The sequence below is a fragment of the Hypanus sabinus genome, chromosome 6, assembly GCF_030144855.1.
Source record: "Hypanus sabinus isolate sHypSab1 chromosome 6, sHypSab1.hap1, whole genome shotgun sequence".
NCBI classification, from domain to species: Eukaryota; Metazoa; Chordata; class Chondrichthyes; order Myliobatiformes; family Dasyatidae; genus Hypanus; species Hypanus sabinus.
In genome coordinates, this window is record NC_082711.1 from 86645618 (window position 1) to 86673281 (window position 27664).

General features: G+C 41.0%; 1 protein-coding gene across 1 annotated transcript in view; it reads right to left on the minus strand.

Annotated features, from left to right (window-relative positions):
* The window catches only part of LOC132395167 (actinia tenebrosa protease inhibitors-like), a 79215-nt gene that overhangs the window by 7202 nt on the left and 44349 nt on the right, over positions 1-27664 (minus strand). Inside the window, exon 4 of the mRNA XM_059971464.1 lies at positions 10715-10882. Within this exon, the coding sequence (XP_059827447.1) occupies positions 10715-10882 (168 nt within the window). The remainder of the gene's footprint in view (positions 1-10714; positions 10883-27664) is intronic.

Genomic DNA, 27664 nt, shown 5'->3' on the forward strand with positions numbered 1-27664 from the left:
AGGGAAGGCACAGTGGGCATATGCGGCGTTGTCTGTGGAGGAGGAGGAGCAGGAGTATGAGAATTACAAGGAAGTAAAACGGGCCATCCTTCAGGCCTACGAGTTGGTACCTGAGGCATATAGACAGAAATTCAGAGATTTAAAGGAAGTGTGGAATCAGACGTATGCAGAGTTTCCCTATGAGAAGGGTGTGCTCTTGGATCGTTGGTGTGCGGCAGAAAGGGCGGAAGAGGATTTCCATCGGTTCAGAGAGTTAATTCTGATTGAGGAATTTAGAGGTTGTGTTTCGGATGATATCCGGATGTATTTGAACGAGAAGCCGAATAAGTCTATATCGGAATTTGCCAGGTTCACAGATGAATATGCCCTAACCCACAACACAAAGTTTTCGTTGAATAAGAGTTACCCGAAAGACCGTAGGGACGGTAGAGAAAGCCCGCTGGCTGAGGCAGAAAATAAGCCAGGAGCTAGTGGTAAAAGTAAGGAGGAAGAAAGGCAAGATGGCAGGAGGGTTCCTGACTTGACCTGTTTTAATTGTGGAAAGGTTGTTCATATTGCATCTAAGTGCTTTGCTCCGAGGAAGGAGACAGGAAAACGGAATGCAGCAGTCCCTAAAGGGTGTATTGTGTTGATCAGCAAATCGACGAGAAAGGCCCAGGTAGATAAAATACGAGAGGGGCGTGAGAAATTTATTTCAGAAGGGACAGTGTCTGTGAAAAAGGGAGAAACCCCAGTTCCAGTGAAGATCTGCAGAGATACTGGGGCTGATCAGTCATTGATTCTCAGTAAGGTACTAGATTTTGGTCCTGAGACTGGAGAGGTAGTTTTGAGAGGCATAGGAAAAGCGACAGAAGCTGTACATTTGCATAGGATCATTATAAATTGTGACCTGGTATCTGGCCCAGTTGAAATAGGGGTACGGTCAGAATTACCGAGAGATGGCGTGAACGACCTTCTTGGTAACAATTTAGCGGAGGTGAGGTGGGTTCAGCTGTGAAGCTGATGAGCAAGCCTGTAAGTGTTGAGGACCCTCCCCTAGATTCCAAGATCTGTCCCGCATGTGCGATCACTCGCAGCATGTTGAGAAAGGCACCTGAGAAAGAGACCAGTTTAAATGAGTCCCGTGTTGATTTGGCTGAGACGTTTTTACCGACCTCGTACCAAGAGGGGTTAGGGGATGGTAAGACGGAGAATAGGGAGGTGAAAGAGAGTAAAGGAGAGGAGGTAGACCTACCCTTAGCCAAGAGGGAATGTATGGAGGCAGGGAGTAAAGATGAGAAACAGATAAGGCAGTTAGAAGGTCCAGGGTTGGACATGGATGATCTGTCTGGCTTGACGGAACAGATTGAAGATGTTGAAAATTTGAAATGTGTTCCCAATAATGATATAAAGGCAGTCCTAGATGAAAAGGATGCCGTTACCTTGAAGGAGTCTGATGGGTAACAGATGAAGTTGTTTTAACCCGCAGGGTTGAGTTTACTCTTGATGGGAGTTGCCCAGAGAGTAACTGGGAGGATCAGGGGAACTTAGAATTTGGAAAAGGGACTGGTATGGAAAGCCTGGAAGAGGTAGATGTCTCGTTTGAGTGTGTTCAAGATGTGGATGCACATGGTACTGAACCCAGTAATGAAACTCAGGAGAAGTCTGAGGTATCTGATTTAGTTGAAAAGGAATGCAGTCCTTTTGGGTCAGATGGACTTGGTTCAGTGAAGAAAGGGGTAACCTTGGTACCAGTGTGAAGTGAGAATTCTCAGTTGTTTGTGTTAGAAGGTGTGTTAAAAGTTAGTGAGGAGATGGGAGCTGGTGATGTGAATATTATGATTGAAGGGAAAGGGAAAAGTGTAGTTCCTAAATTGAATAAAGAAAATTTAAAGTCTGGATTGGTTTCAGAAGCAGTAACCAGGCTGAAGGAACAATGGCTGATAAACAAGGTGCCTGTGAATCAATTACAGTTTGTTTTGGAATTTAAAGGTAAACAACTTGCAGATGTTAAACTGAAAATTAATAGAATGAAGGGTCCTGAAGATAAAACTAATGACTTGCTTAAAAATAAAGAATTGTGTGAAAGTTCAGAAGATGGGCTAAGTTTGGAAAACATTGTTGATAAAATAACTCCTATGAAAGGAGTATGCGAAAGCCTATTCCACACTGGTGTGCAAGCTAACCACGTGAGAGTTAAGTGGAAAAGAGGTGAAGGTTGACAAAATGCCACTTTAAATAACAGGATCCGGTTTTGAGGGATTTCGACAAAGCATGTAAATAATAAAGACAACACCATGGAAGATTGACTGTCAAGTTTAAAAGTAAAATAAAGATTAGTATTTACATAAACTTTTGCAACGTACTACAGAATAATCACACATGTATTGGTTCACATTTTGTAATATATATTTAAGATCACAACCCTTTAGTTTTGTTTTTGCTGAAGAAAAGGAATAAAAATAGGTGGTTATTAAATTGGAGTCTGATGCTACAGGAATTTATTAAGGTACAAGATATTAAAGGAAGTGACAATGTAATCGCTAACTGTTTAGATGCTAAGTTGAAGGTATATCTGTATTACTCTGTATTTGAAAACTCTTTTGTATTGTGTTAGATTCTGTAATTCTGTAAGACTCTGTATTAGTTAATTTTCCCCTTTTTGGTGAAAATTCTTAGAAGGATAGGGTTGTTACGAAGGATGAACAACTCTGATGGGCAGAAGGGTGCAGAGTCGACCATGCCCACCCCCCCCCCCCGCCCTTTTGGAGAATCGCAAATCGCTACTATTTCGATGCTGCTACCAAGGAAGTAAGAGAGACAAAGGAAAGCTGTCAGGGCAGTTGTTATTGATAACAGCTCATGAAAGTTAATGAGAGAGAGACACACACCTAAGAGTTACCCAGGGTGGATTGTCTCCTAGTGACAAAAGCCATTGATTTACTGCTATTGTCTTTTTGGGAAGGATTGTTTACTTGGTACTGTTCTATTCATTGAAACCCCTCAGGGGGCAACCAGAGTAGGCTGGTTTGATGGGTTACATCATCCCAACCTGATTGAAACCTGAGACCCCGTGAGTGGGGATAAAAGTGAGGTCTGGGGTAACAGCCCTCAGACACACCAGGAGAAATGCTAGTGAGCAACAGATCCCCCACAAGACAGGGTGGGAGATCGGGGACCGAACGACGGCGTCGGTAAATTTTAACACAGTGTTTTGTAACGAGACCAGTGGGGGCTTGTGTGTGTGTGTCCACCCTTGCCTGTGAGACGAGTCCACCACAGAAGAACGGTCTAGTTTAAGGAAGGAGGGGTCATATGTGAATGGCCACAACAACAACGCATCTACGGATCAAAATCATAAAGGAAGTTTGGCAAGATAATAGCTGTTCTCTCACTCTCTCTCTCTCTCTCTCTCTCCCTCACAATTGCAACACATTGACAAACAACTACTGCAGCCTGCAGGAACCGAACTGAACATTATATTTCCATCTGACAATTCATTATCCCCTAGACAACGATAGAGCTTGTTTTATTAGTGATTATTATTATACCTGCACTTTTAGCTTTAGTATTGCTAACGTATATTCTCTGTATATTCGCACTGATATTATTTTGTATATTTTTGCTGATAAATATTGTTGAAAATAGTATCACCAGACTCCAATGGACACTTCTATCTTTGCTGGTAAGACACCCAGTTACGGGGTACATAACAAATGGCAGACATGATCCAAAGGGAAAGCAGAGATGACCCCACACTGACTCAGGTCTACATGGTCACTGGAAAATGGCTGGAATGTGCAACAAATACACTAGTTTCCCCATTTTTACAAGTACCAAGATGATCTTGCCCTTGACAAAGGTTGCCTTCTGTAGGGACAGAGAGCTGTTGTACCAGCCAAGTGTTCGGGGAGCTACATGCTAGTCATCCAGGCATGGTTAAAATGAAGGCTTGACTCGAAGATTTGTCTGGTGGCCTAGGATAGATTAGCATACTGAGCAGCCTGTCACGTTCTGTACGGGTGTCAAATTGGCCTGAAGGTGCAAAGAGCAGAGTGGTTCCATCCCTGGAATGACCTGCACTGCCCAGGCAGAGAATTCATGTGATTTTCACCAGATCACAAATTTCTTGCTGGTGGTGGATGCAGCTATAAAGTGGGCAAAAGTGTTCCCAATAGCCTCATTACAGCCCTGCACACTATTAATATGTTCAGAAGGCTCTCCTCAAGGACTGGTGTCCCAGAACAGTTAGTCAGTGATGATTAGTTTGTTGTGGAACAGTTTCACTCATTCCTAAAAATAAGCATAAGATTTAGGAACAGTAGTAGGTCACTCAGCCTATAGAGTCTGCTCTGCCATTAAATCATGGCTGAAGCAATTCTTCCAGTCATCCCCACTCTCCTGCCTTCTCCCCATAACCTTTGATACCCTGGCTAATCAAGAACCTATCTCTGCCTTAAATGCACCCAGTGACTTGGCTGCCACAGTCACTTGTGGCAACAAATTCCACAGATATACCACACTCTGACTAAAGTAATTTCTCCACATCTGTTCTAAATGGACACCCTTCAAACCTGAAGTCGTGCCCTTGTGTCCTGTTCTCCCCTCCCATGGGAAATAACTTTGCCATATCTAACCTGTTCAGGCCTTTTAACATTTGGACTGTTTCTGTGAGATTCCCCCCTCGTTTACCTGAAATCCAAGTTATACAGCTCAAGAGCTGCCAGACGTTCCTCATACAGTAACCCTTTCATTCCTTGAATGGAATGAACACATGTTACCAACATCGAAATACCCAGCTACAAATGGCTTGGAGGAAAGGTTTGTCCAGAGACTCTAGAACAAATGCACTGCTAGTAATGTCGGCACTAACCAGAAGCATGCCAATTTTCTCCTTTCATATCGCAATGCAACACACTTCACAACCAAAAAAACTCACCATTTATGCTTTTTCTGGGTCATCTCTTGTGATCACACTTGGATCTCCTCAAAGTCACTCTCAGAAGGAGTATATAGGAGAAACAGCTGAGACAAATTGAAGGCTTCTCAAGGCTTCACTCCAGACAAGCAGTCCTAGCAAAGGACTAGAGGGGTGATCAAAAGTAAGTACTTGGCAAGATTAACGACAAAACTGGACCACTCTCCTACACAATGGCGATTGCAGTTGATATCATCAGGAGACGCATCAATCAGCTGAGATGGGCAGAAAGTTGACTACTGCTATCAGAACCACTTCCTGCAGTCTCAGAGCAGGCTCCAGAACCTGGGATGATTCACAGCCACAAGTCTCACCTGCCAGCAGAGTGATTCCCTTGTCAGGAAAGGCATTATCCCACAAGAGTAAGAAAACCTTCACAGTCATTAAATCTTTCAGCCCAAGTGTGACAATTTAAAATTTAATATGTTGTGGATGTCTTTTTTTGTGCATGTAGTTGCGATGCATTCAACTGAGTTGGAGCTTATAGCTAAGCAAGGAGGAGTGCTGCGTATTTAATATTTGAGGAATCTTGTATTTGTATTGATTAAGCATTCTTGTGTAAATAATTATGGGTTTTTATCCATAAATACATCACATCAGGGTACAGATACAAAAGCCTGAAATCATGTACCATTAGTCAGAGACCAATTACCACTATATAACCATGTAACAATTACAGCACAAAAACAGGCTATCTCTGCCCTTCTAGTCTCTGCCGAACACTTACTCTCACCTAGTCCCACCAACTTTTACTCAGCCCATTACCCTCTATTCCTTTCCTCTCCATATACCTATCCAATTTTACTTTAAATGACAATATTGAACCTGCCTCTGCCACTTCTACTGGAAGCTCGTTCTGCACAGCTACCACTCTGAGTAAAGAAGTTCCCCCTCATGTCACCCCTAAACTTTTGCCCCCTAACCCCCAACTCATGTCCTCTTGTTTGAATCTCCCCTACACTCAGTGGAAAAAGACTATCCATGTCAACTCTATCCCCCTCATAATTTGAAATACCTCTATCAAGTCCCCCTTCAACCTTTTATGCTCCAAAGACCTAACTTGTTCAACCTTTCTCTGTAACTTAGGTGCTGAAACCCAGGTAGCATTCCAGTAAATCTTCTCTGTACTCTAATTTGTTGACATCTTTCCTATAATTTGGTGACCAGAACTGTACATAATAAACTCCAATATTAACTCCAGGATGGTTTCTATCCCAGTTAAAAAATGATTCATTTCCCCCCACCAACTATGATAAGATGGGCTTTTGACCTCACAATCCACATCATTTATGGCCTTTCACCTTATCATCTACCTGCTCTGCACTTTCTCTGCTGTTGTAACACTTCATTCTGCATCCTCTTTTCCTTGTACCTCCTCACTGCATTGTTGTAATGAATTGGTCTATCTGGGTGCAATGCAAGACAAATGTTTCACTGCAGCACAGGCCATGTAACAGCAATAAACCAATTTACCTAATTTAGCATGTTATCCACGTGCCTTACACCAGATTCCAGAAACAAAGCCTACACTCACCTTTGACACATCAATACTCCTCCACTGGACTATGTTATTGACTGCTGTTCTGCTTTCAAACTACAATTCCAAGAAAAATCACCACCAAAGTCTGAGACTGGGACTAAACACTTCCTTTTACAAGTGATCCTTACCAACAGACTGCAGCAGCAGCAAAACCTCTGCCAAGATTATTCTCAACACTGATGCCCCACACACCACAAGTCAAAAGTGGCAAGCAGTCTTAATTCCAGGATTTCAGTTTACTTTCATATGTAAATAAACATACAAATACCAAGTAAACAAATTAAGAGCTGAGAAAGGATGTTGGTGGTGGGGAGGGGTGTGAGACAAAGGAATAAAGATGGTTGTGCTGTCTTTACAACAGTTATTTAGTTTATAATATTTTTGCTTAGTAATTCATTCGATAGTATTTTCTAGTTAGAATTAGAAGTGTTTAAAGTACATTCATTGCATGTAAAATATATCGGCATGCGATGACGTCACATCCGGTTTCGCCGCGTCTTGTGGGAAAATACCGGTTTGAAATTAGCGCGAGGGTGGGGGCTTACCACGAGGCTCACCTGAGCAGAAGTTGTTTTGCAGGCATGAGAAATCACAGTGAGAGCAACGCTGTAAGTTAATAGATAATCGATATATTGAACTAAGATGTTAATGCCGATCCTGTTAGAAGTAACGACGGTAGATAATGTTTATGCTTTCGTTAGTTAAAGAGTCGCGGATAGTTTGCATGGAAGTGTATTTAAAGTAGTCAATGGAGCAGGTAAACGCTCCCTGTATACTGCACCTTAGTGTAATGTAGTTATAGTCACCTTTGCAAGTATTTACACTTGAAATGTGATATTAAGGAAGGAACAAATACTGTATCAATCTTGTATTGTTTTATCAACAGTTTTCACCATATGTTAATGTGAAGAGTGAACAGTAAATGGTTAATCTTACTGCGATCTGGTTCTCATTGACTGTGGTTTATCTCGACGTTGAATTTGACGTTATCAGTTACACGCGAAGGAGAACGTTACAGTGAAAAAGCGGCATTATCAGGTGTTTCAAGTGCTGCAATATCAGCTCGATCCAGCATCAAGTCGATGGCGCCCAGCGACAAGGGCGGTAAACCGACATCAAGTAAGTCCACCCAGGCAAGAGCCAAGGCAGAAGCCGCCAAGGTGCGACTGCGTTACGCCAGACAAAAAGCAGTTTTGAAAATGAAACTGGCCATCAGAGAAGCCGAAATCCAGAAAGAACTGGCCATCAGAGAAGCCGAAATCCAGAAAGAAAGGGCCGCCAGACAAAGAGAAGAGGCTGCCAGAGAAGCCGAAATCCAGAAAGAAAGGGCCGCCAGACAAAGAGAAGAGGCTGCCAGAGAAGCCGAAATCCAGAAAGAAAGGGCTGCCAGAGAAGCCGAAGCAGCCGCCCGAGAAGCCGAAATCCAGAAAGAAAAGGCTGCCAGAGAAGCCAAAATCCAGAAAGAAAAGGCCGCCAGAGAAGCCGAAGCGGCTGCCAGAGAAGCCGAAATCCAGTTGGAAATGGCAAAAATATCGACAGAGTTGCAAGTGCTGCAGCTAGAAAGAGAAGAAGAAGCTGCCATGGCGGAAGCAAAGTACATAGAAGAAGCTGAAGGGTCGCGTGATCTGACCGCAGTAAGATCTACTTTTGAAAGGACCAGACTGGAACGCACAAGCGACTATGTACAATCTCAAATAGGCAGGCAGGCTCGTCTCCCCTCTCCATACGTATTCGATAACTTCCCCAGCTACGAGGAACCTCAGAGAGTCACGATTGCATCACATCCATACGAGGAAGGAAATTTACCCTCACGGCTCCGTGATGAAGTCAAGAATGAAAGAACCGACAACGCTCCTTCACCCCCACAACAGGACGGCGGGGAGGGAGAGGTTCACTCCAGGACAACAATTGTCAGCTCGAACTGTACAGAAGTTTGCAGTCAAACTCAGTCAAGCCGTTCTTGTTCCAAGATCTGCCTCACTGAGGTATACCCTGAAGAAGCACAACAAGACATTACCAAGCGTAAAGTAACCGACGAGACGCTAGGTCAGTCAGTTTTCGTTCAAACCGAGCACGGAAACAAACTTGCACAATCAGCTCAAGATACCATTTCTTTAAAACCCAAAGACACCAAGGTCTTCAGAGATGAAGCAAATAATGGGGTTGCCCCATTGCCTTTCAGAGAACCACGCCAGCGCTCACCAGATAACAAAGAGCAGGCAGTCAAACGGTTCACGTCCTTACGGAAAACCCGGAAAAGGAAACCTGAGATGCAGCAACTCACCCGATTGGCCCACGAGGTACTGTGCACCCTAATGGCAGAGGTCACAGCCATTATAAACGCACAATCATTCCTACCTGTGTCTTCTGACCCAGAAAACCCCTTTATACTTTCGCCATCAACGCTCCTTACGCAGAAGGCAGGAGCACCTCCTCCACCAGGAGACTTTTCAGACAAGCATTTGTACACAAAGCAATGGAGACAAGTCCAGGCTCTGGCAAATCAGTTCTGGCCTCGCTGGAGACAAAAATATCTACCTTTGTTGCAACAGAGACAAAAGTGGACAGAACCCCGAAGGAATCTTCAAGTTGGAGACTTAGTCCTGCTCAGGGACAAGCAAGCCACCCGCAACAGCTGGCCAACGGTCAGAATCACTGCTACATTCCCTAGCGGGGATGGACATGTCAGGAAGATCGAATTGAAGACTACCGAACAAGGCGATGTGAAAATTTACCGAGGGCCAGTTACAGAAGTTATTCTACTTCTACCCAATGACTGATTAAGAGACTAAGTTTTGTACTCTGCTCATTGTGACCTTACGAAGGTCAAGCGGGGAGTGTGCTGTCTTTACGACAGTTATTTAGTTTATAATATTTTTGCTTAGTAATTCATTCGATAGTATTTTCTAGTTAGAATTAGAAGTGTTTAAAGTATATTCATTGCATGTAAAATATATCGGCATGCGATGACGTCACATCCGGTTTCGCCGCGTCTTGTGGGAAAATACCGGTTTGAAATTAGCGCGAGGGTGGGGGCTTACCACGAGGCTCACCTGAGCAGAAGTTGTTTTGCAGGCATGAGAAATCACAGTGAGAGCAACGCTGTAAGTTAATAGATAATCGATATATTGAACTAAGATGTTAATGCCGATCCTGTTAGAAGTAACGACGGTAGATAATGTTTATGCTTTCGTTAGTTAAAGAGTCGCGGATAGTTTGCATGGAAGTGTATTTAAAGTAGTCAATGGAGCAGGTAAACTCTCCCTGTATACTGCACCTTAGTGTAATGTAGTTATAGTCACCTTTGCAAGTATTTACACTTGAAATGTGATATTAAGGAAGGAACAAATACTATATCAATCTTGTATTGTTTTATCAACAGTTTTCACTATACGTTAATGTGAAGAGTGAACAGTAAATGGTTAATCTTACTGCGATCTGGTTCTCATTGACTGTGGTTTATCTCGACGTTGAATTTGACGTTATTAGTTACACGCGAAGGAGAACGTTACAATGGTGCTTCTGAAAAATCGATCACATAGATGTGAAAGAAAACTTCTTAGTGATACATTAATGGGTTATATGATTAGAACAGTTACATCATGTGGGTAATGTGCTAATACTTAGCTAATGAAAAATGAGAACGCTATAAACCGTTATTTAATCTGCTATACCACTTTCTGCCAGTGAGCTTGAAAAATACAGATGTTGTTAAAAAGTACAAATCTTATACAAAAAAGTATTATTAAAAAGGCAGTAGTTTCCAATGTAACCAACAGACTGCAATCAAAGGCAGTAACACCTCTCCCATGACTTTGCTCAACACTGATGCCTCACACATCACTGTGTCTTCAGCTACTTACTCTACATCTTGTACACTTATGGTGACAAGTAGTCTTTGCATTATACATTGAAAAAGTACAATCTTCCTTCATTCAGTGTACTGATAGACACCTATAATTACACAATTTAAGATCTTGGATTAAGTTCAGGATTCTAGAATGCGTGCATTCAACATCATGTGTGAAAGTATTTTAAAACAAGACAGCATTAGCATTTGTATGAGAGAGCTGATGCATGGTGCATAGTGAGAGAATGGGACTTTCAAAATTGGGAGATACTACATTCTGTAGGAATTCTCCTTCATCGGGGAGTATAGGTATTTTGGAAAAGTTTTCTTGTTTAAGCAGAACAGAAATAATGCTTCAGAAACTTACTTGACTTTTCACAAAGTGCAATGCAGTCACTTTGTTTCGAAAAGTTGTTTCCAGTGGCACCGCAGCCACCAAACTTAAACTTTTCGCATTTCCGAGTCTTCGCATTGTAGTAATAACGAGGGATGAGAGCTTTGCACGGTCCTGATTTTTTTGGGTCTGAACATTTGTCTAAAATAACCAGAAAAGTACAAAGTGACTAACTGTAGCATTTGTAAAACTAATACCATACCAAAACAGATCTCAATGTCAAGATACAATACAAGTAATTGAAATACAAGTTATTACTATTTAGTAAAAATCCTGCCAGAAATAGAATTTGTAACATGATTGTCATTTTTAGCCAGTTTACAATCAATGTTATCTATCAGTACTGCATGCAAAGCTTCAGAAAGGAAAATCTGACAGATTTTTTAAAATAACCTCAACGTAAATAATAATCTTTGGTATTTGACCGATTAATACAAAAATAGAGCTAGAAACAGAATTGAAGATGTGTTAGATGATTTTAGCCAGTTTAAAGTTAATGTACATTAGACTTTTCTATTCTTGATTGATTTTCAACTGGGACTTCATCAAATGCCTCTATGCAAATCAAATGCTGTGCTAGAGCACATTTCATTTTGTTAATAATGAACTTGCTTTAAGTTCAGGCTGACACTCATTGTTTATCATGCATCCCCCAACCGTTGACTTATGCTAATGTTAGAAAAATTTCCAACATTTTGCCCCCTACTGAGGCAGACTGACTGAACTGCAGTAAATCACTTTTTAAAAAATGGCACCACATGTCCAGTTCTCTGATACTAAGCCTCTTTCTGATAAACAGTCACAATCATCAAAGACTTTACTATTTCCTCCCTTGCATCTTTTTTTGGGTCTGGGTTCCACTTCATCTGTAAAATGCCTCATGAAAATATTATCTGAGCAGGGTCAACACAGATGGATTTAAGCCAATTTGCGATAACAAGAAATGGGATTTTCACATTTTAAAATCACTTAACACAAGTTAACATTAGTCAAACAATATTTCTGAAATGCCTAGAAGCAAAATCAAAGGGATTATGATAAATATTTTGAGGTCCAACAGAGGACAAATTTGAATATTGTAATTTTGCAATTTCATATTGTGTCACACTAAATCTAAGTCTATAGGCAACATGTTGTTTGGAATCTTTCTACAATAAGTTAACATTACTCAAAAACATTTTGATGTTTTGAACAAATACCAAAATGATTATGTTACTATGTATTTTGAAATTCAACAGGACAAACTTAATTATTACAGACTGCATTTTATAGCATTATGCAATTCAGATTGTTGGCTATTCACTCTATATTAGGAAATGTCACAGAAACCAGAAGTCTTTCTTATCATGTTCTTCTTGTTCTTAATGCTGATGGATCTAAAGTAGGAAAAACAGCTTGAATAAAAACTGACCACAGTACATCATACATTCATCCATTCTCTGAAACTCAGTGTTCATTTTATTAGGTACCTGTGGTCTTTGTGGTCTTCTGCTGCAAGTTTCAATGTGCTGTGTGTTCAGAGATGCTCTTCTGCACACCACTGTTGTAAAGTGTGGTTTTCTGAGTTACAATGGCCTTCCGGTCAGCTTGAACCAGTTGAGCTTTTCTCTTCCGACCTCTCATTAACAAAAGGTATTTTCACCCATAGACTGCCACTCACTGAATGAGTTTTGTTTTTCACACAACTCCCTGTAAGCTCTACAGCCTGTTCTGCATGAGAATCCCAGGAGATCAGCAGTCACTGAGATCATCAAACCACCCTGTTTGGCACATGGTCAGAGTTACACTTCTTCCTCATTCTGATGTTTGTTCTAAACAACTGAAACCTTCGACCATAGTTGTTTGCAATTATGCAATTTATGAGCAATATGATATCTAAATGAAGAAGTTACAACTGAAATACTTATGGTTGGTTCCAAAGCCAAAAGAGAAACTGCTTGATAAACTTAGGAATTTGGCTTCCCTTGTAAAATTGGAAGTAACTCTCCATTACTCAGATTTGAATTTTTAATAGCACATTAAGAATCTGACCAGGGCACCATTTCTGCACAAGTAGTAATACAAAAATATTTGAGTCTCATCATGATGCTGAGAAACTAATTCTTGTCTTTATATTGAATACACTAGATTACTGCAATGCATTCTTTACTGGCCTTCCAAAACAACCTATTTACAAACTGCAACTCATTCAGAACACCGCTGCCAGACTTCTAGCCAAAATCATGACGAGGGAACACATCATTTCTGTACAAGCTACTCTTTGTATCTTTTTGAATTGATTTGAAAAGTTCTCTTATTGGTTTTTAAAAGCTCTTAATGGTCTGGGACCAATAGTTTTTGCTTTACAATTTTTTTCCAACTCAGATCTTCTAATGTCTGTTTCTGAAATTTAAACCATCCCCTTCAAAAGATAATTGACAGGTCTGCTTTTTTCAACTATGCCCCTAAATTGTGGAATTAGTACCTAAAGCTGAATGATTCAGTTTCAGTTGCCACTTTTAAACACCTGCTCAAAACCTATATATTTAACCTTGCTTTTAACGAACATCTTATTGACTTATTTTCATGTTAATTTTTAGTCTTTATTTTAATGTTTAATTTGTCCCATGGTAAAGCACATTGAACAACACTGCCAATACAAAGAGAGCTCAATAAATAAAGTTGTTATTAGCGTTGCTGCCACATGATTGGCTGATTAGATATTTGCATTAATGAGCAGGTGTATCTAATAAAGTGGGCACTGAACGTATATCAATTCCCATTGACCAGGCAACACTATGTGTAAATGTGTGTGTGCGAGAGAGATGTGTTTATGGACATTACATTAAAACATCCCTTAACTCCACCTGCCCACAAAACATACAAGATGTTACATTTAACTTCATGCAAGTTTAAAGATTAACTGGTAAACCATCTCAAAATAAAAAATATCGCCACATTTCCTTTCTGATGCTTTGCAACTTTGAATGATTAGATTGATTATTTTCTGTCCCTGCACAAAATGAGGTTGTGATGCCACACAAACACTCAATTTTCCACTAAACACACGGAAAATATATTCGATGCAATTTATGGAAGGATGGTGGTACTGAGCATCTCAAGTCTTGTCATTTCCACAGCCTCGTGTTTTTTTTTAAATTTAACACTAAACAGGAAATACTTTTTTAAAAAAAAACAAATTCTAATCATTACTGCAATTTTCCCAGCACGCCTAACCATTTTTCTAAATGGGTTACCTTTTCCTTCTGCGGAACACGGTAGAGAGAGCAACAAAATGCAGCTGATTAGGACGACGATGCCCCACTTCATGGTTGTTCAGCCGGTGTGAGTTGCCTTGTTCACTCTGTGACCGGGATTACAGTCTGTTCTGAGTTTGCGTTCTCACTGACTGACTCCAAGACGCCACATTTATACAGCGCGGTTTACTGCTTCTGCACTCAGCTTTCCATGTCACCCAACTGGAAAACCAATGGCGCCAAACTCATTCCGGATTAGGATCTTCGGGGCTGACGGCTGCCGTTTTGAATTTTATAAAGGCTGACTGGCAATCAATAATTTCCGAAGTATTACTTATTTTATCTCTGAGATAACGTCATACAACAGAGAAGCAGGTTCTTTTGGCCCAGATAGTTCCTCTCTCCATTCAGTCGTGAAGAAGGGTTTCGGTCCAAAACATCGATTGTTTACTCATTTTCATAGATGCTGCCTGGCCTGCTACATTCCTCGAGCATTTTGTGTGAATTATTTTTAAGTTGTTCTCCGTCGTACATCTCAGTGCTACTGCAATTAAAGAATAGACCTAAAAGATCTGGTTTAGATGCCTGTGAAAGAACATATCTTTCCTCTGTTTGGAGTTCTATACTACAAGCCACAAGACATAGGTGCTGAATTAGACCATTCAGCCCAAAGAGTATGCTCCAGCAAGCAGAATTTATAATCAGAATTAAAATGCATCAAAGCAAGAAACAAAATTTGCTAGTTAAAATGGCTTATCAGATTAATGTTGCCCATATCTTTCTGTATCAAGGATACCCTCTTTTACTACCAAAGGAATTTAAAATAGAACACTTGACAATCAACAGGAAACAACCCTATCTTTGACCGTATAATGGAGGGAAGGTCAGTAACACAAGTGCTGAAAATGGTTGGGCTTAGAAAGCAGCTCTGAGATATCTACAACAATGTCCTGAAATCAAGATGATTGACCGTCAACAACTAGAAATAATGTTTCTTTGTGTGATGTATCCTTTCAGCCATTGTGTTCAGTTTGACTGGGGCACATTGATGCTTCACTCTGAGATATACCGTACACTCATTCAATCACTCTGTCATGATCAGAATCAGGTTTAGTATCACCAACATAGGTCATGAAATTTGTCTGATCACATCACCTCTGGAACTGAGCTCCTTTGTCTTTGGATCAAGGCTGCCGTGAAATATAGGAATAAATGGTTCTGACAAAGGCCAGACTGTGTAGGTTATTGGTACAGTATGTGTTGTTCAATACAGTGTTCTTGATACATTCCTTCACTGTAATGATGGAGTGGTCACTTTGCATTCACTTTGCTTTCCCAGTCTGGACAAATATCTGTACTTTCTGATAGACACCAGTTCTATAGCACTCCGAGAACAGCTTGTGAAGAGGCTGGAACAGCTAGTTCCAGTTAGGCAATGTCAGGAACTATAGGCCTGGTCGATCCAGTGCTCTCAGCCATTTCACAATACTGTACCTTTTGAATAGATCATACGGATGCAGGTTTGGTTTCTATGATGTGTGGGTGGGGTGGTAGAGGACAAAATACAAAACTTATCACCCACTCAGTATATCTGGTTAGAAATTCTTCAGCTTTGTTTCTTGCACTATTTGTTTCACATTGTCAGGGCACTGGAACAGGAATCTAATCACAGACCCAGTACTGTGCACACAGTGATATTAATTGAGTAACAAATCCCGAGGTGCAAACAAAGTCAGTGTCAAAGTTCAGGCAGAGATCAAAACATTCAGAGAAACCCACAGACCAGGATCAGGAAACAGGCAGAGTCGATATTCAGATAGACAGAGTATGGATACAAATGCTGGCAAGACTCAGGAAAACTCATTGGCACAATCTGGCAACAAACTGGTGAAAACACAGGACTGAAATACACTGAACAATAGACAGAGAGGCAGATGATAGGTGGAGCACAATGAGACACTGGTGGCAGCAAAACAGGTAATAATGAGAAACAGATGAGAGACGGAGTACTCAGTGATACTGGGGCTGGAGTAAAGCAGGAGTGGGGACAGGAGCACTCGGCAATACAAAACCACAGACTGACAGCTAAGGGGAAAACACACAAAAAGACAGAGTTCAACTGGAGGTACTGACACACATGGTTGATCCTGGAGACCAGTGGTCAGAGTGGGGGGCTTCGGAGAGTGAGGAAAGGAAGTGAAATAATATATTATTTATCTATGTTTGTCCAAAATTAATACTCCAACTTGTATTCTTTTTAAATTTAAATTCTCACTAGCTGATTTTTCTTTGCTTTAGCTATGACAATCACTGACATTGCCAGACAGACTGGGCGTTCTTGCAGATGGCCAGCTGAAAGAAGACGACAACCACAGACGTGCAAATGTTTCTTTGTAATTGTATTTAACTCTCTTCCTTTCGCTTCAGTCTTGTCAAGTCTTGATTGAAGCACAGCAACAGCCAACCATTTTAGTTCCACTTCCCCTTCCCATTCTGACAAGTCAGTCCATGGTTCATTGCCTTGCTGCTGCTTGTGCATAGGAGGGGGAGCCAGCGGGGAGGCTTTGGGGTTTTAACCTTTTAACTGTCATTTCAACTCCTCTGTTTACATGGATGTGAAAAAAAAGAATTTCAGGATGTATACTGAATACATTTCTCTGACATTGAACGTACCTTAGAAACCTATGTCATTGGTGCCAATATGCATCAAGACTTTTGGCTGCTCACCTCCCCCCTGAGAATTCCATGGACCTGGTCGGAGACATCCCTGACCCTAGCACCCGGAAGGCAACATATCATCCAGCTGACTCCATCCTGACCACAGACCTTCATCCCTGTTCCTCAGGCTATGGAATCTCCTATTACCACTGCAGTATTCTTCACCTCTCTGCGCTTCGGAGCCACAGCTCCAGACTCGGTGCTAAAGACCCTGTCACTGAGGCTCTCCCCCCACCCTGCACCCATAGGTCGTCCCTCTCAACAGTGTCTAGAGTGGTATATTTATTGTTGAGGGGAGCAGCCACATGGTATTCTACTCTGGCTGTGCATTTCCCCTTCCCCTCCTGACAGTCACAAATTTACCTGTCTTCTGCAACCTCGGGGTAACTACTTCCGATAGCTCCTGCCTATCACCTCCTCATTCTCCTGTATGAGTTGAAGGTCATCGAGCAGCAGCTCCACTTCCTTAATACATTCTCTCATGAACTGCATCTTGGTGCACGTATATTATTTTGCTTCATTTTGTCAGACTTGTCAAGTCTTGATTGCAGCATAACGACAACGATTCTCCCTGCTTACTGTTGTCCACACTCCTGGTAGGAAGATGAGTAATTTAGATAAACGCTGTTAAAGGAGCGGTATTACTTTTTTCGAGGACACTGCTTTCAGGCTGCACTGATAGCATCAGCTTTTAGTTAATGTTACGGCATTTAATTAGCAGTCCTGTTGGCCCAGTGTTTATTTCTATTCCTTGGTTCTATACAGTTCTTATTAAACCTTAGTGAACCCTTTATTCCGTCTCGTTATCTCTCGCTTTGCTCTTGGGTCATCACAGAACTCCTGTCAGTAAGACCTGACCTTCAAAATGAGAGAGAACAGCTGAAATCGGCACTGAATTGTGTTGGTCAGGTGGGGGAGAAGTTAAAGTCAGTGGAGGCTGGGTTAACATAATTGTCTCCCACAGCGTAACACCTTCTCTTAGCAGGGCAAGCTCAGTCCATGCTGGAAGAACAAGTGTCAACGATGGTTCAGAAACTCACAACAGACAGCCAGAATCAGGTGGCACCATTACTGCTCTCACTGCCACTATCGGTCCATGTTCTGGGAAAGAAAACTAGTAATAAATAAATAAATTAGTAACTTAGACAGACGCTGTTAAATGAGCACTATTAAATTGGTCTTAGGTCACTGCTTTCGAGCCACTGTGACACGTAGTGAGTTAGAGAGGTTTTAGTTAGTGACCCTGTTGCCCTGTAATATATTGGACCACAAGACCATAACATATAATTTTCCTTTGTTTTGTACAATTCTTATTAAAACTCGGTGAAGTTCTTTCTGTGTCTGTCCCTCCCTCTGCACTCGGCCTATCACTAAATTTCAGTCTTGCAGAATGTTGTCCCTTAGAAGGAGGGTGATCATAATATGATAGAAACCTCCCTGCAATTTGAGAAAGAGAAGCTCATGTCAAATATATCCGTATCAAAGGAGTTACAGTGGTATGATAGAAGAGCTAGCCAAAAACACTGCCGGGATGATGACGGAGCAGCAATGGCTGGAATTTCTGGGAATAATTTCAAGGCACAAGATACGTATCTATATCCCAAACAGGAAGAAGTATTCAGAAGGAAGGATGACACGACCAATGCTGACATGAATGAAAATCAGAATCAGGATCAGGTTTAATATCACTTAATTATAGTGCCTCTGAAAAGTGTTCACCACCCCACCCCACCCCCTTGGAAGTGTTAATGTTTTATTGTTTACAACATTGAATCACAATGGATTGAATTTGGCTTTTTTGACACTGATCAACAGGTAAAAAACTCTTTTGTATCAAACTGAAAGCAGATCTCTACGAAGTGATCAAAAGTGATCAAATATAAAACACAAAATAATTGGTTGCATAAGTATTCACACCCTTAATATGACACATCAGATCATCACTGGTGTAGCCAGTTGGTTGTAGAAGTCAGATAATTAGCTAAATGCAGATCACTAGTGTACAGCCATGGTATTTCTACTGATTGTGATAAAATTACACCTGTATCTGGAATGTCCAACTGCTGGTGAGTCAGTATCCTGGAAAAAACTACACCATCAAGACAAAAGAACACTCCAGCAACTCTGTGAAAAGTTTATTGCAAAGCACAAGTCACGGGATGGACACAAAAAACTTTCCAAGTCATTGAATATCCCTTGGAGTACGTACAGTTAAGTCACTCATCAAAAAATGGAAAACATATGGCACAGCTGTAAATCTGTTTAGAGCAGGTCATCCTCAAAAACCGAGTGACTGTGCAATGAGGGGATTAATGAGTGAGGTTACCAAGAGACATGTGACCACTCTGAAGGAGTTACAAGCTTCAGTGACTGAGATGGTTGAAAGGTACAATTTAATGTCAGAGAAATGTATACAATCTACATCCTGAAACGCTTTTTCTTCACAAACATCCACCAAAACAGGAGAGCCCCAAAGAATGAAGAACAGTTAAATGTTAGAACCCCAAGGTCCCCACTCCAGCTCCCCCCTCCTGCATGTAAGCGGCAACAAGCAACAATCCCTTCTCCCCCCCCCCCCACCAGCAGAAACAAAGCATCAGCACCACCACTGAGCTCTCAAGTGTAAGTAAAGCAATAGCAAAGACACAGACTTGCAGTTACCCCAAAGACTTCGGTATTCAACTTACCGCAGGTTCTCTCCCTCCCTAATAAGCGAGTAAGGAGTGTCTCCATTTTCCCAGCGAGCGTGGACACATAACAAACAACTCATTGGTTTAGGATGTTAAAAGTCCGTTATGTCGCTTTTCTCAAGCTCTGCACATACAACAACTGTTGCCCGGGTGCTTCACCAGTTGCAGCTCTGTGGGAGTGCCAAAGAAAGAGTAATTGTTGAAAAAAACTCACATGAAATCTCAGCTAGAGTTTGCCAAAAGGCATGTGGGAGACTTGGAAGCCACTTAGAAGAAGGATCTATGGTCTGATGAAACCAAAATAGAGTTTTTTGGCCATCAGAATAAATGCTATGTTTGGCACAAAGCCAAACACCGCACATCATCAAAAACACACCATCCCTACCATGAAGCATGGTGGTGGCTGCATCGTGCTGTGGGAATGCTTTATTGCAGCAGGCCCTGGAAAGGTTCTGGAGGTAGAGGGTAAAAAGACAATGAAAACCTGATGAAGTCTGCAAGAGAACTGTGATTTGGGAGAAGATTTGTTTTACAGCAAGATAATGACCTCAAGCATAAAGCCAAAGCTACACAGGGATGGCTTAAAAACAACAAAGTGAATGTCCTGGAGTGGCCAAGTCAGAATCCAGACCTCAATCCCATTGAGGATTTGTAGCTGGACTTGAAAAGGACTGTTCACTCATAATCCCATGCAATCTAAGAGACCTTCAGCAGCTTTGTAAAGAAGAATTGGGAAAAAATTGCACTGTCCGGATGTGCATAGCTGATAGAGACAAATCAACACATACTCAAGGCAGTAATTGCTGCCAAAGGGGCATCTATTAAATACTGACTTGAAGGGGGTGAGTACTGATGCAATTAATTATTTTGTGTTTTACAATTTGTAATTCATTTAAATCACTTTATAGAGATATGTTTTCACTTTGACACAAAAGAGACTTTTTCTCTTGATCAGTGTCAAAAAAGTCCAATTAAATCCATTGGGATTCGATGTTGTAAAACAAAAAAACCGGAAAACTTCCAAGGGGGTTCAATACTTTTATAGGCACCGTAAGTAGTGCAAAAAAAAGGAAATTAAGTAAAACAAAAAGTAATGAGGTAGTGTTCCTGTGTTCAATCTCCATTCAAACATCAGATGGCAGAGGAGAAGAGGTGGTTCCTGAACCTGAAGGGGATCAATATTTCTGCAAGCAGGTTTGTTAGAACTGTTGGGGAGGGCTTAAACTAACTTGGCGGGGGGGAGGGGTGGGAACCAGAGTGCAGGGACTCAGAATAGGACGGATGGTAAAAAGTAAAGATAACGTGCAGTCAGATTGTCAGGAAGGGCAGGAAGTTGTTAGCAGCATTTGATGGCTCTGGGCATGTATTCATTGGAATCATAAAAATGAGGGGCAGGGGTCTCATAAAAACCTATCGATCATTGAAAAGCCTTGATAAGGTGGATCTGGTGAGGATGTTTCCTTCGGTTGAAACACATAGGTCTAGGACCATAGGACAAAGCCTCAGAAGGAAGATGACCAGTTAGGAATTTATTTAGCCTGAGAGTAGTGAATTTGTGAAATTCATTGCCTCAGAGAGCTGTGGAGACCAAGTTAATGAATATATTAAAGGAAGAGATTGATGGATTCTTGATTGTCAGGGCATGAAGGGTTATGAGGAGAAGGCAGGAGATTGGGGCCGAGAGGGAAATGAATGAGCCATGACAGAATGATGGAGCAGGCTTGATGGGCCAAATGGCCTAATTCTTCTCCTATATCTTAAGTTTGTATGGATTCAATTTTCCCATAATATAGTAGCATGTAGTTAGTTTTCAGTTTGCATTCATGAAAATATAAAGAATATGAATTGCAAGTGAATCTAGTAATTCAAAGCTATAATATTACATTACATAACAAAAATATAAATAATTTTCTGAGCTTTTCTTTTTGAAACAGAGCTTGCATACCCTTTCTACTTGTGTTAGTTTCTCAGCCTTATCTGTCCCACGTCCATGTCGGAGATAGGTCACAGAACATAAGCATTGTTACTTTGCATACATAAAAATTAACTTGCGACAGTTTCTATGGAAAGACACAATTGTGAAGGCAGAAAAGAAAGTAGATTTATATTGATATCAACTCAAATAAATTATTGAAATGATCTGAGGGAGTGCTTGTTTCAACAAGCGGTTATCTGAGGTAAGAAGAGTGCCCATTTTGCATGAACATTGTGCAAATGATCTACTTCCATTTATTTTCATTTTAAATGACTGCCATTTTAAAATTATTTAATAAATTTTCCCACAGCTATGATTCCAAATCTTTCCACAGATAAATTCCACAGGGCCTTATAAAGCCGCAGCATCACATCCTTGCTCTTGTATTCTAGACCCTTTAAAAAGAATGAGAACATTGCATTTGCCTTCCTCACCACCAAATCTACTTGCAAGACAACCTTTAGGGTGTTCTGCACAAGTACTCCCAAGTCCTTTTGCATCTCAGATTTTTGGATTTTCTCCCCATTTAGAAAATAGTCTGTGCATTTATTTTTTCTACCAAAGTGCATGGGCATGCATTTTCCAACATTGTATTTCATTTTCCACTTCCTTGCCCATTCTCCTAATCGGGTTAAGTCCTTCCACAGCCTACTTGTCTCCTCAACACTACCTGCCCCTCCACCAATCTCATATCATCTTCAAACTTGACAATCCCTACCACTACCCTGGCCTGGGTGACTTATGTGCCCTTGAGTATTTCAGCTTTTTGAGCACCTTCTCCCTTGTAATAGTAACTGCAATCACTTTTCTTCCCTTGCACCATTCAACATCAGGCATACTGCTAGTGTCTTCCACAATGAAAACGGATGCAAAATACTCATATAGTTCATCTGCCATTGCCTTGGTTCCCATTATTATTTCTCTGACCTTATTTTTTTATCAGTTCTAGATCCACTCTCATCTCTTTGTTTTACATATTTGAAAAAGCTTTTAATATCCATTTTGATATTGTTTGCTAGCTTGCTTTCATATTTCATCTTTTCCCTCCTAATGATTCTTTTAAAAGGTTCCAAGTCTTCTGTCTAACACTAATTTTTGCTTTGTTGTATGCCCTCACTTTTACTCTCACAGTAGCTTTGTCTTCCCCCGTCAATCACAGATTTTTCTATTTTGCCATTTAAGTATTGCTTTGTTTTAGGAATACATCTATCCTGCACCTTCCTCATTTTTCCCAGAAACTCACACCATTGCTACTCTGCTGTCATCCCTGCCAGCATCTGCTTCCAATTTACTTTGGCCATCTTCTTTCTCATACCATAGTAATTTCCCTTACTCCACTGAAATATTGCTCATCTGACTTCACTTTCTCCCTGTCAAATTTCAAATTGAACCGATTATATTGTGATCACTGTCTCCGAAGGGTTCTTTTACCTTAAGCTCACTAAATACCTCCAGTTCATCACATAGCACACAATCCAGTTTTGCTGATCCCCTAGTAGGCTAAGTGACAAACTGCTCAAAAAAGGCATTTCATAGGCGTTCAACAAACTCACTCTCTTAAGAGCCACTATGGACCTGATTTTCCCATTTGACTTGCATGTTGAAATCTCCCATGACTATCATAACATTGCCCTTCTGACACACCTTTTCTATCTCTCATTGTAATCTGAGGTCCATATTCCAGCTAATACGTATATTGGAAGGGCTACCTGGAGAAAAAGAATTTCAAAGTTGTATACTTCGATAATAAATGAACCTTCAAACCTTTTATAATTGAATTCTTACAAAGAGCAACAGTAGATTACCAGGTGTTGCAAGGATCCATGTTACCTGGATGACATCACTATTACCAGTAAGGATGACAAGGAACATCTGTAAAAACATTCAGACAGTGTTAAAAAGATTAGAAGATAATGGACTCAGAGCACAATGCACGAGGTGTGAATCACTTACGATTGGTGCACTAGGATGACACAATAGTGCAGAGAAAATTCAAGCAGTGTTGGATGCCCCAAGGCCAAAGGTCATGTCACAGTTGTGATCCTATTTAGGATTTGTTAATTACTATGACAGGTTCCTGTCAAACCCGGCTACTGTGCTCACCCTTGTACTCATTACTACAGATCAGTAAGAAATGACAATGGACAAAGCAGTGTGAGATGCCTTTCAAAATGGTAAAGGAAATGGTGACATCAGACATCGTACTCACATGTTATGGTTCACATCATCCAGCAAGTGTTGCCTGTGACCCCTTGCCTTATGGTACAGATGTAGACATGTCGCATGTTATGAGTGATGGATGTGAACGCCTTTAAACTTTGCATCACAGTCCCTTACTGCTGCAGAGAAAAATTTCGCACAAATTGACAGAGAGGCCTTGAGTCTGGCTTGAGGTGTAATGCCTTTCTAATTGAACCCATATGGGAGAAAGTTTACCCTTGTTACTCATCATCAACCACTAGTGCCAATTTTCAGTCCACAGAAGGGTGTTCCACTAACAGCAACAGCATGAATGCAGATAATGGCTTTGTTTCTCAGAGCACACAATTACAAGAGGGAATTTAAGAGAATGACAAATCATGGAATTGCTGTTGGATTGTCTCATTTACCCTTGAAAAAGGAAGTTCTGGAAAAAATAACATAAAAAGACATTCCTCCTGACATAGTCTCCCTAATGCAAATTCAACCTATTATGGCAGAGATAATCCAAAGGTAAACAAAAGAAGACCCCCCACACTGTTTCAGGTCTGCATTACCACCAAAACTGGGAGGGCCGTGCAATAATAGCTCCAGTTTCCCCATTTTTACCAGCGAAGAAATGAACTTGCTCTTGATGAAGGTTGACCTATGTGGGGTTTAAGAGTTGTTGTCCTATCCAAGCTGAGAACAGAAGTGCTAGAGGAGCTACATGGCTGTCATCTAGCCATGGTTAAAATGAAAACGTTGGCTTGAAGCTTTGCTGGTGGCCTGGAATATAACAACAGATTGAGCAGCTTGCCATGCACTGTATAGAATGCCAACATGCCCAGAGCATCACCTCTCCAGCCCTGGGAATGAGCGGCATTACCCTGGCAGAGGAGTCATGTAGATTCTGAAAGTCTATTCATGGGCACAAATTTGTTGTAGTAGTAGATGCAGCTACAAGTTGGCCAGAAGTGTTGCCAATACTCTTCAGTACAGCCACATACACTGTTGATGTATTGAAAAGCCTTCTTGCAAGGACTGGTGTTGAAGAACACTTGGTCAGTGACAATGGACTACAGTTGGCGGAAAGCAGTTTCAATCATTCCTGAAAATGAATGAACAAAGACATGTTACATCTGCACTGTACACCCAGCTACAAATGGCTTAGCAAATGGACTTGTCCAGAGACTGAAGAACACACAGTGAGGAACGTCAGCAGAACACACTACACTATCATTGAACCAGAAGCTCACCAACTTCCTCCTTGCATATTGCAATGCAGCACACTCGACAACTAACAACTCACCAGCTATGCTGTTCCTGGGTTGTCCCTTGTACTCGTGCTCCGATCTCCTCAAACCCAATCTCAGAAGGAGTATGCAGGACAAACAGCTGACATGAATTCAAACAAGAAGGTTCGGTGTTTCATTCCTGGACAAGTAGTCCGGGTGAGGGACTGGAGAGTGGAGAGGTGATCAAAAATGGGTACTCGGCAAGATTGAGGATAGAACTCTACCACTCTCCTACACTGAGGAAATTGAGTCCAATATCCTCTGGAGACACATCGATCAGTTGAAGAGAGCAGAGTTAATTAATAGAGAAGAAAGGTGGCTCCCACTATCAGAACCACTTCCAGCATTGAGAGTCAACTCCTACAACCACCACGGATGTGGACCCAGAACCTGAGGTTGTTTCACAGCCAGAAGTCTCACCTGCCAATCAGAATGACTCCCCCTTGTCAGCAAAGATGTTATCCCACAGCAGTAAGATTTCCTCCACAGCAATTAAATCTCTAGGCTTGAAAGGCACAATTTAAAATTTACTATGCTATGATGGTTGTACACAAGTAGTTGTATTACATAGCGTGCTGTGCATATGGTTGAAACAATTCTCTGTCAAGTTGGTTTATAGCTAAGCAGGGAGGAGTGTTCTGTATTTATTATTTCAATATTTGAGCAATCTTGTATATGTATTGTTTTATTAAGCATTCTTGTTCATGTAAATAATTAATTACAGGCTATATGGAAAAATACATTAATTGCATACATCATCATGCTGCACTTTTTTTAAAAGCTCAAACATCTTTTTCCCCTTTCTGAAGAAAAAATGTGCCGCAATTCAACATGTAGGTAGGTGTCTCGGGCCATTTTAAAACTTTCTTGTGGCTACTTATGTTTTATAACTCCAATGCATAAAACTATTAGAACGAGAAACACAGAGTCAGGAAGATGCACTTGTACTTTGTTTTCACTTTAGTGAAGTGCACATTTATTTATTGAGATAGAGTGCAGAATAGGCCCTTCCAGCCATGCCACCCAGCAATCCCCTGATTTACAACGATTAATGAACCAACTGATAAATCTTTGAACTGTGGGAGGAAACCAGAGCACTGAGAGGAAATCCATGTGGTCACTCCTAACAGGCAGCAGTGGGAATTGAACTCAGTTGCCTGTACTGTAAAGTGTTGTGCTAACCACTACACTACTGTGTCATGATGTATGCCAAAAACAAATATTATGCACAATTCATAATGAATTATGTAAACAAGATCCTTAACCAAACATTATATTTACAACTTTACTGAAATATTAAAACACAACAAATTGGGCAATGGCTGCTTATTGAGATGATGTGTTCAATTTATGAGGAGACACTGGAGGAGATGAGTTTAAGAGAAAATATAATTGAGATATGTAAAGTTTCGAAGAGATACGCAGAGATATGCATATAAGTGAAATGTTTAGGGAAGGTGGACTGCAGGAATCTCTTCCCCTTATAAAACTAGGTGCATTCATTTTGGGTAGGAGAATTTGAGAGGACATGATGGGGTCCTTAATCACTCAATGAGTGGTGGGTACCTGTAATGAATTGTTGGAAAGAATGGTGTAAGTTGAGTCACTGAATGTATTAGAGGTGTTTGGATAAGCATTTCAGTTTCCTAGACATTGAAGACTATGGGCCAAGTGCCGGAATAGGAGGATGAAGGCCCAGTGGTCACCATAGTCATGGTGGGGAGAATGACAGAGCATGGACACAGGACATTCTATCAACCTCAATCTTAAATTACTGACCCTTAACTATGCCCCTTGCTCAAGTTTCTTCCACAAATGAAAGCATCTGGAGATGGCCTGTGTCATTCTCTCTAGGGATGTTACGTGTTTCAATAAGACCATCCCTCACAGAGCATAGAACAGTACAGCAGAGGATCAGGCCCTTCAGCCCAAAATCTTGTGTTGAACCAATTAAATTAGTAAACCAATTCAATCCTCAAATCTCCTAAAGAATATAGATCTAATTTTGTTAGGCACTCTTTCTAATTACTAGTCTAGGAAATCACTTCTTAAGTACATCCAATCCAAATCTATCTTTTAATTTTTCATTTGTTGAGCAAAGATACATGGCCCCCCAGGAGTGGTGTCATCAGTACCTGTACAATTCTAATAACACTTCCTTATTTCTAAACTGCAACATCCTTTCAAAAAATGCAAATGTGCCATTTCAAATGCTAACATTCTGACTTTGTGCTAATGACCAGCTGTCCTTCTGCACATTGCTCATCTGTAATCTAAAAGGCAGGATAATAATCTGGGTGCACAGCTGTATAAGTTATAATGTATGGGGGGGAATATCATTTCTGAGCTACTCCACTAAGTGAACACAATTGTTAGGCCAAGTCCAAGGAAGAACACAGGCACAATATCTATGCTGAAGCACTCTAAGTGATGCACGTATTAATGTACCACAAAGGACACATCTATACTGACTAGAAAAAGAGGGTGTGTTTAATGTCCATGTATTGTGAAAAATTTCTGCTCACCACCTTTCCACACCAACCTCTTTAGAGAGATCCTCCAGAAGGACAACAACCTCATCATGGTTTGCAGGCTTTTCTCTCAATGACCCAGAGAGCTCTGTTGGCTGGAGTCAAAGCTTTATGCTTTGGCTCTTGGTAGGGTCTCCTATGCCAAACGAGTCAAAGGGCAGAGGCCAGACTAAAAGTGGTCCACTGGTCCTCCAGGTTTGGGGGTTCGGTCAGGGCTAACAACCATGACTGGTTAAAGAAAAATACCATGGAAACAGCAATGAGGAATCCTGCTACATCTGACACAGTGAAGGAAGC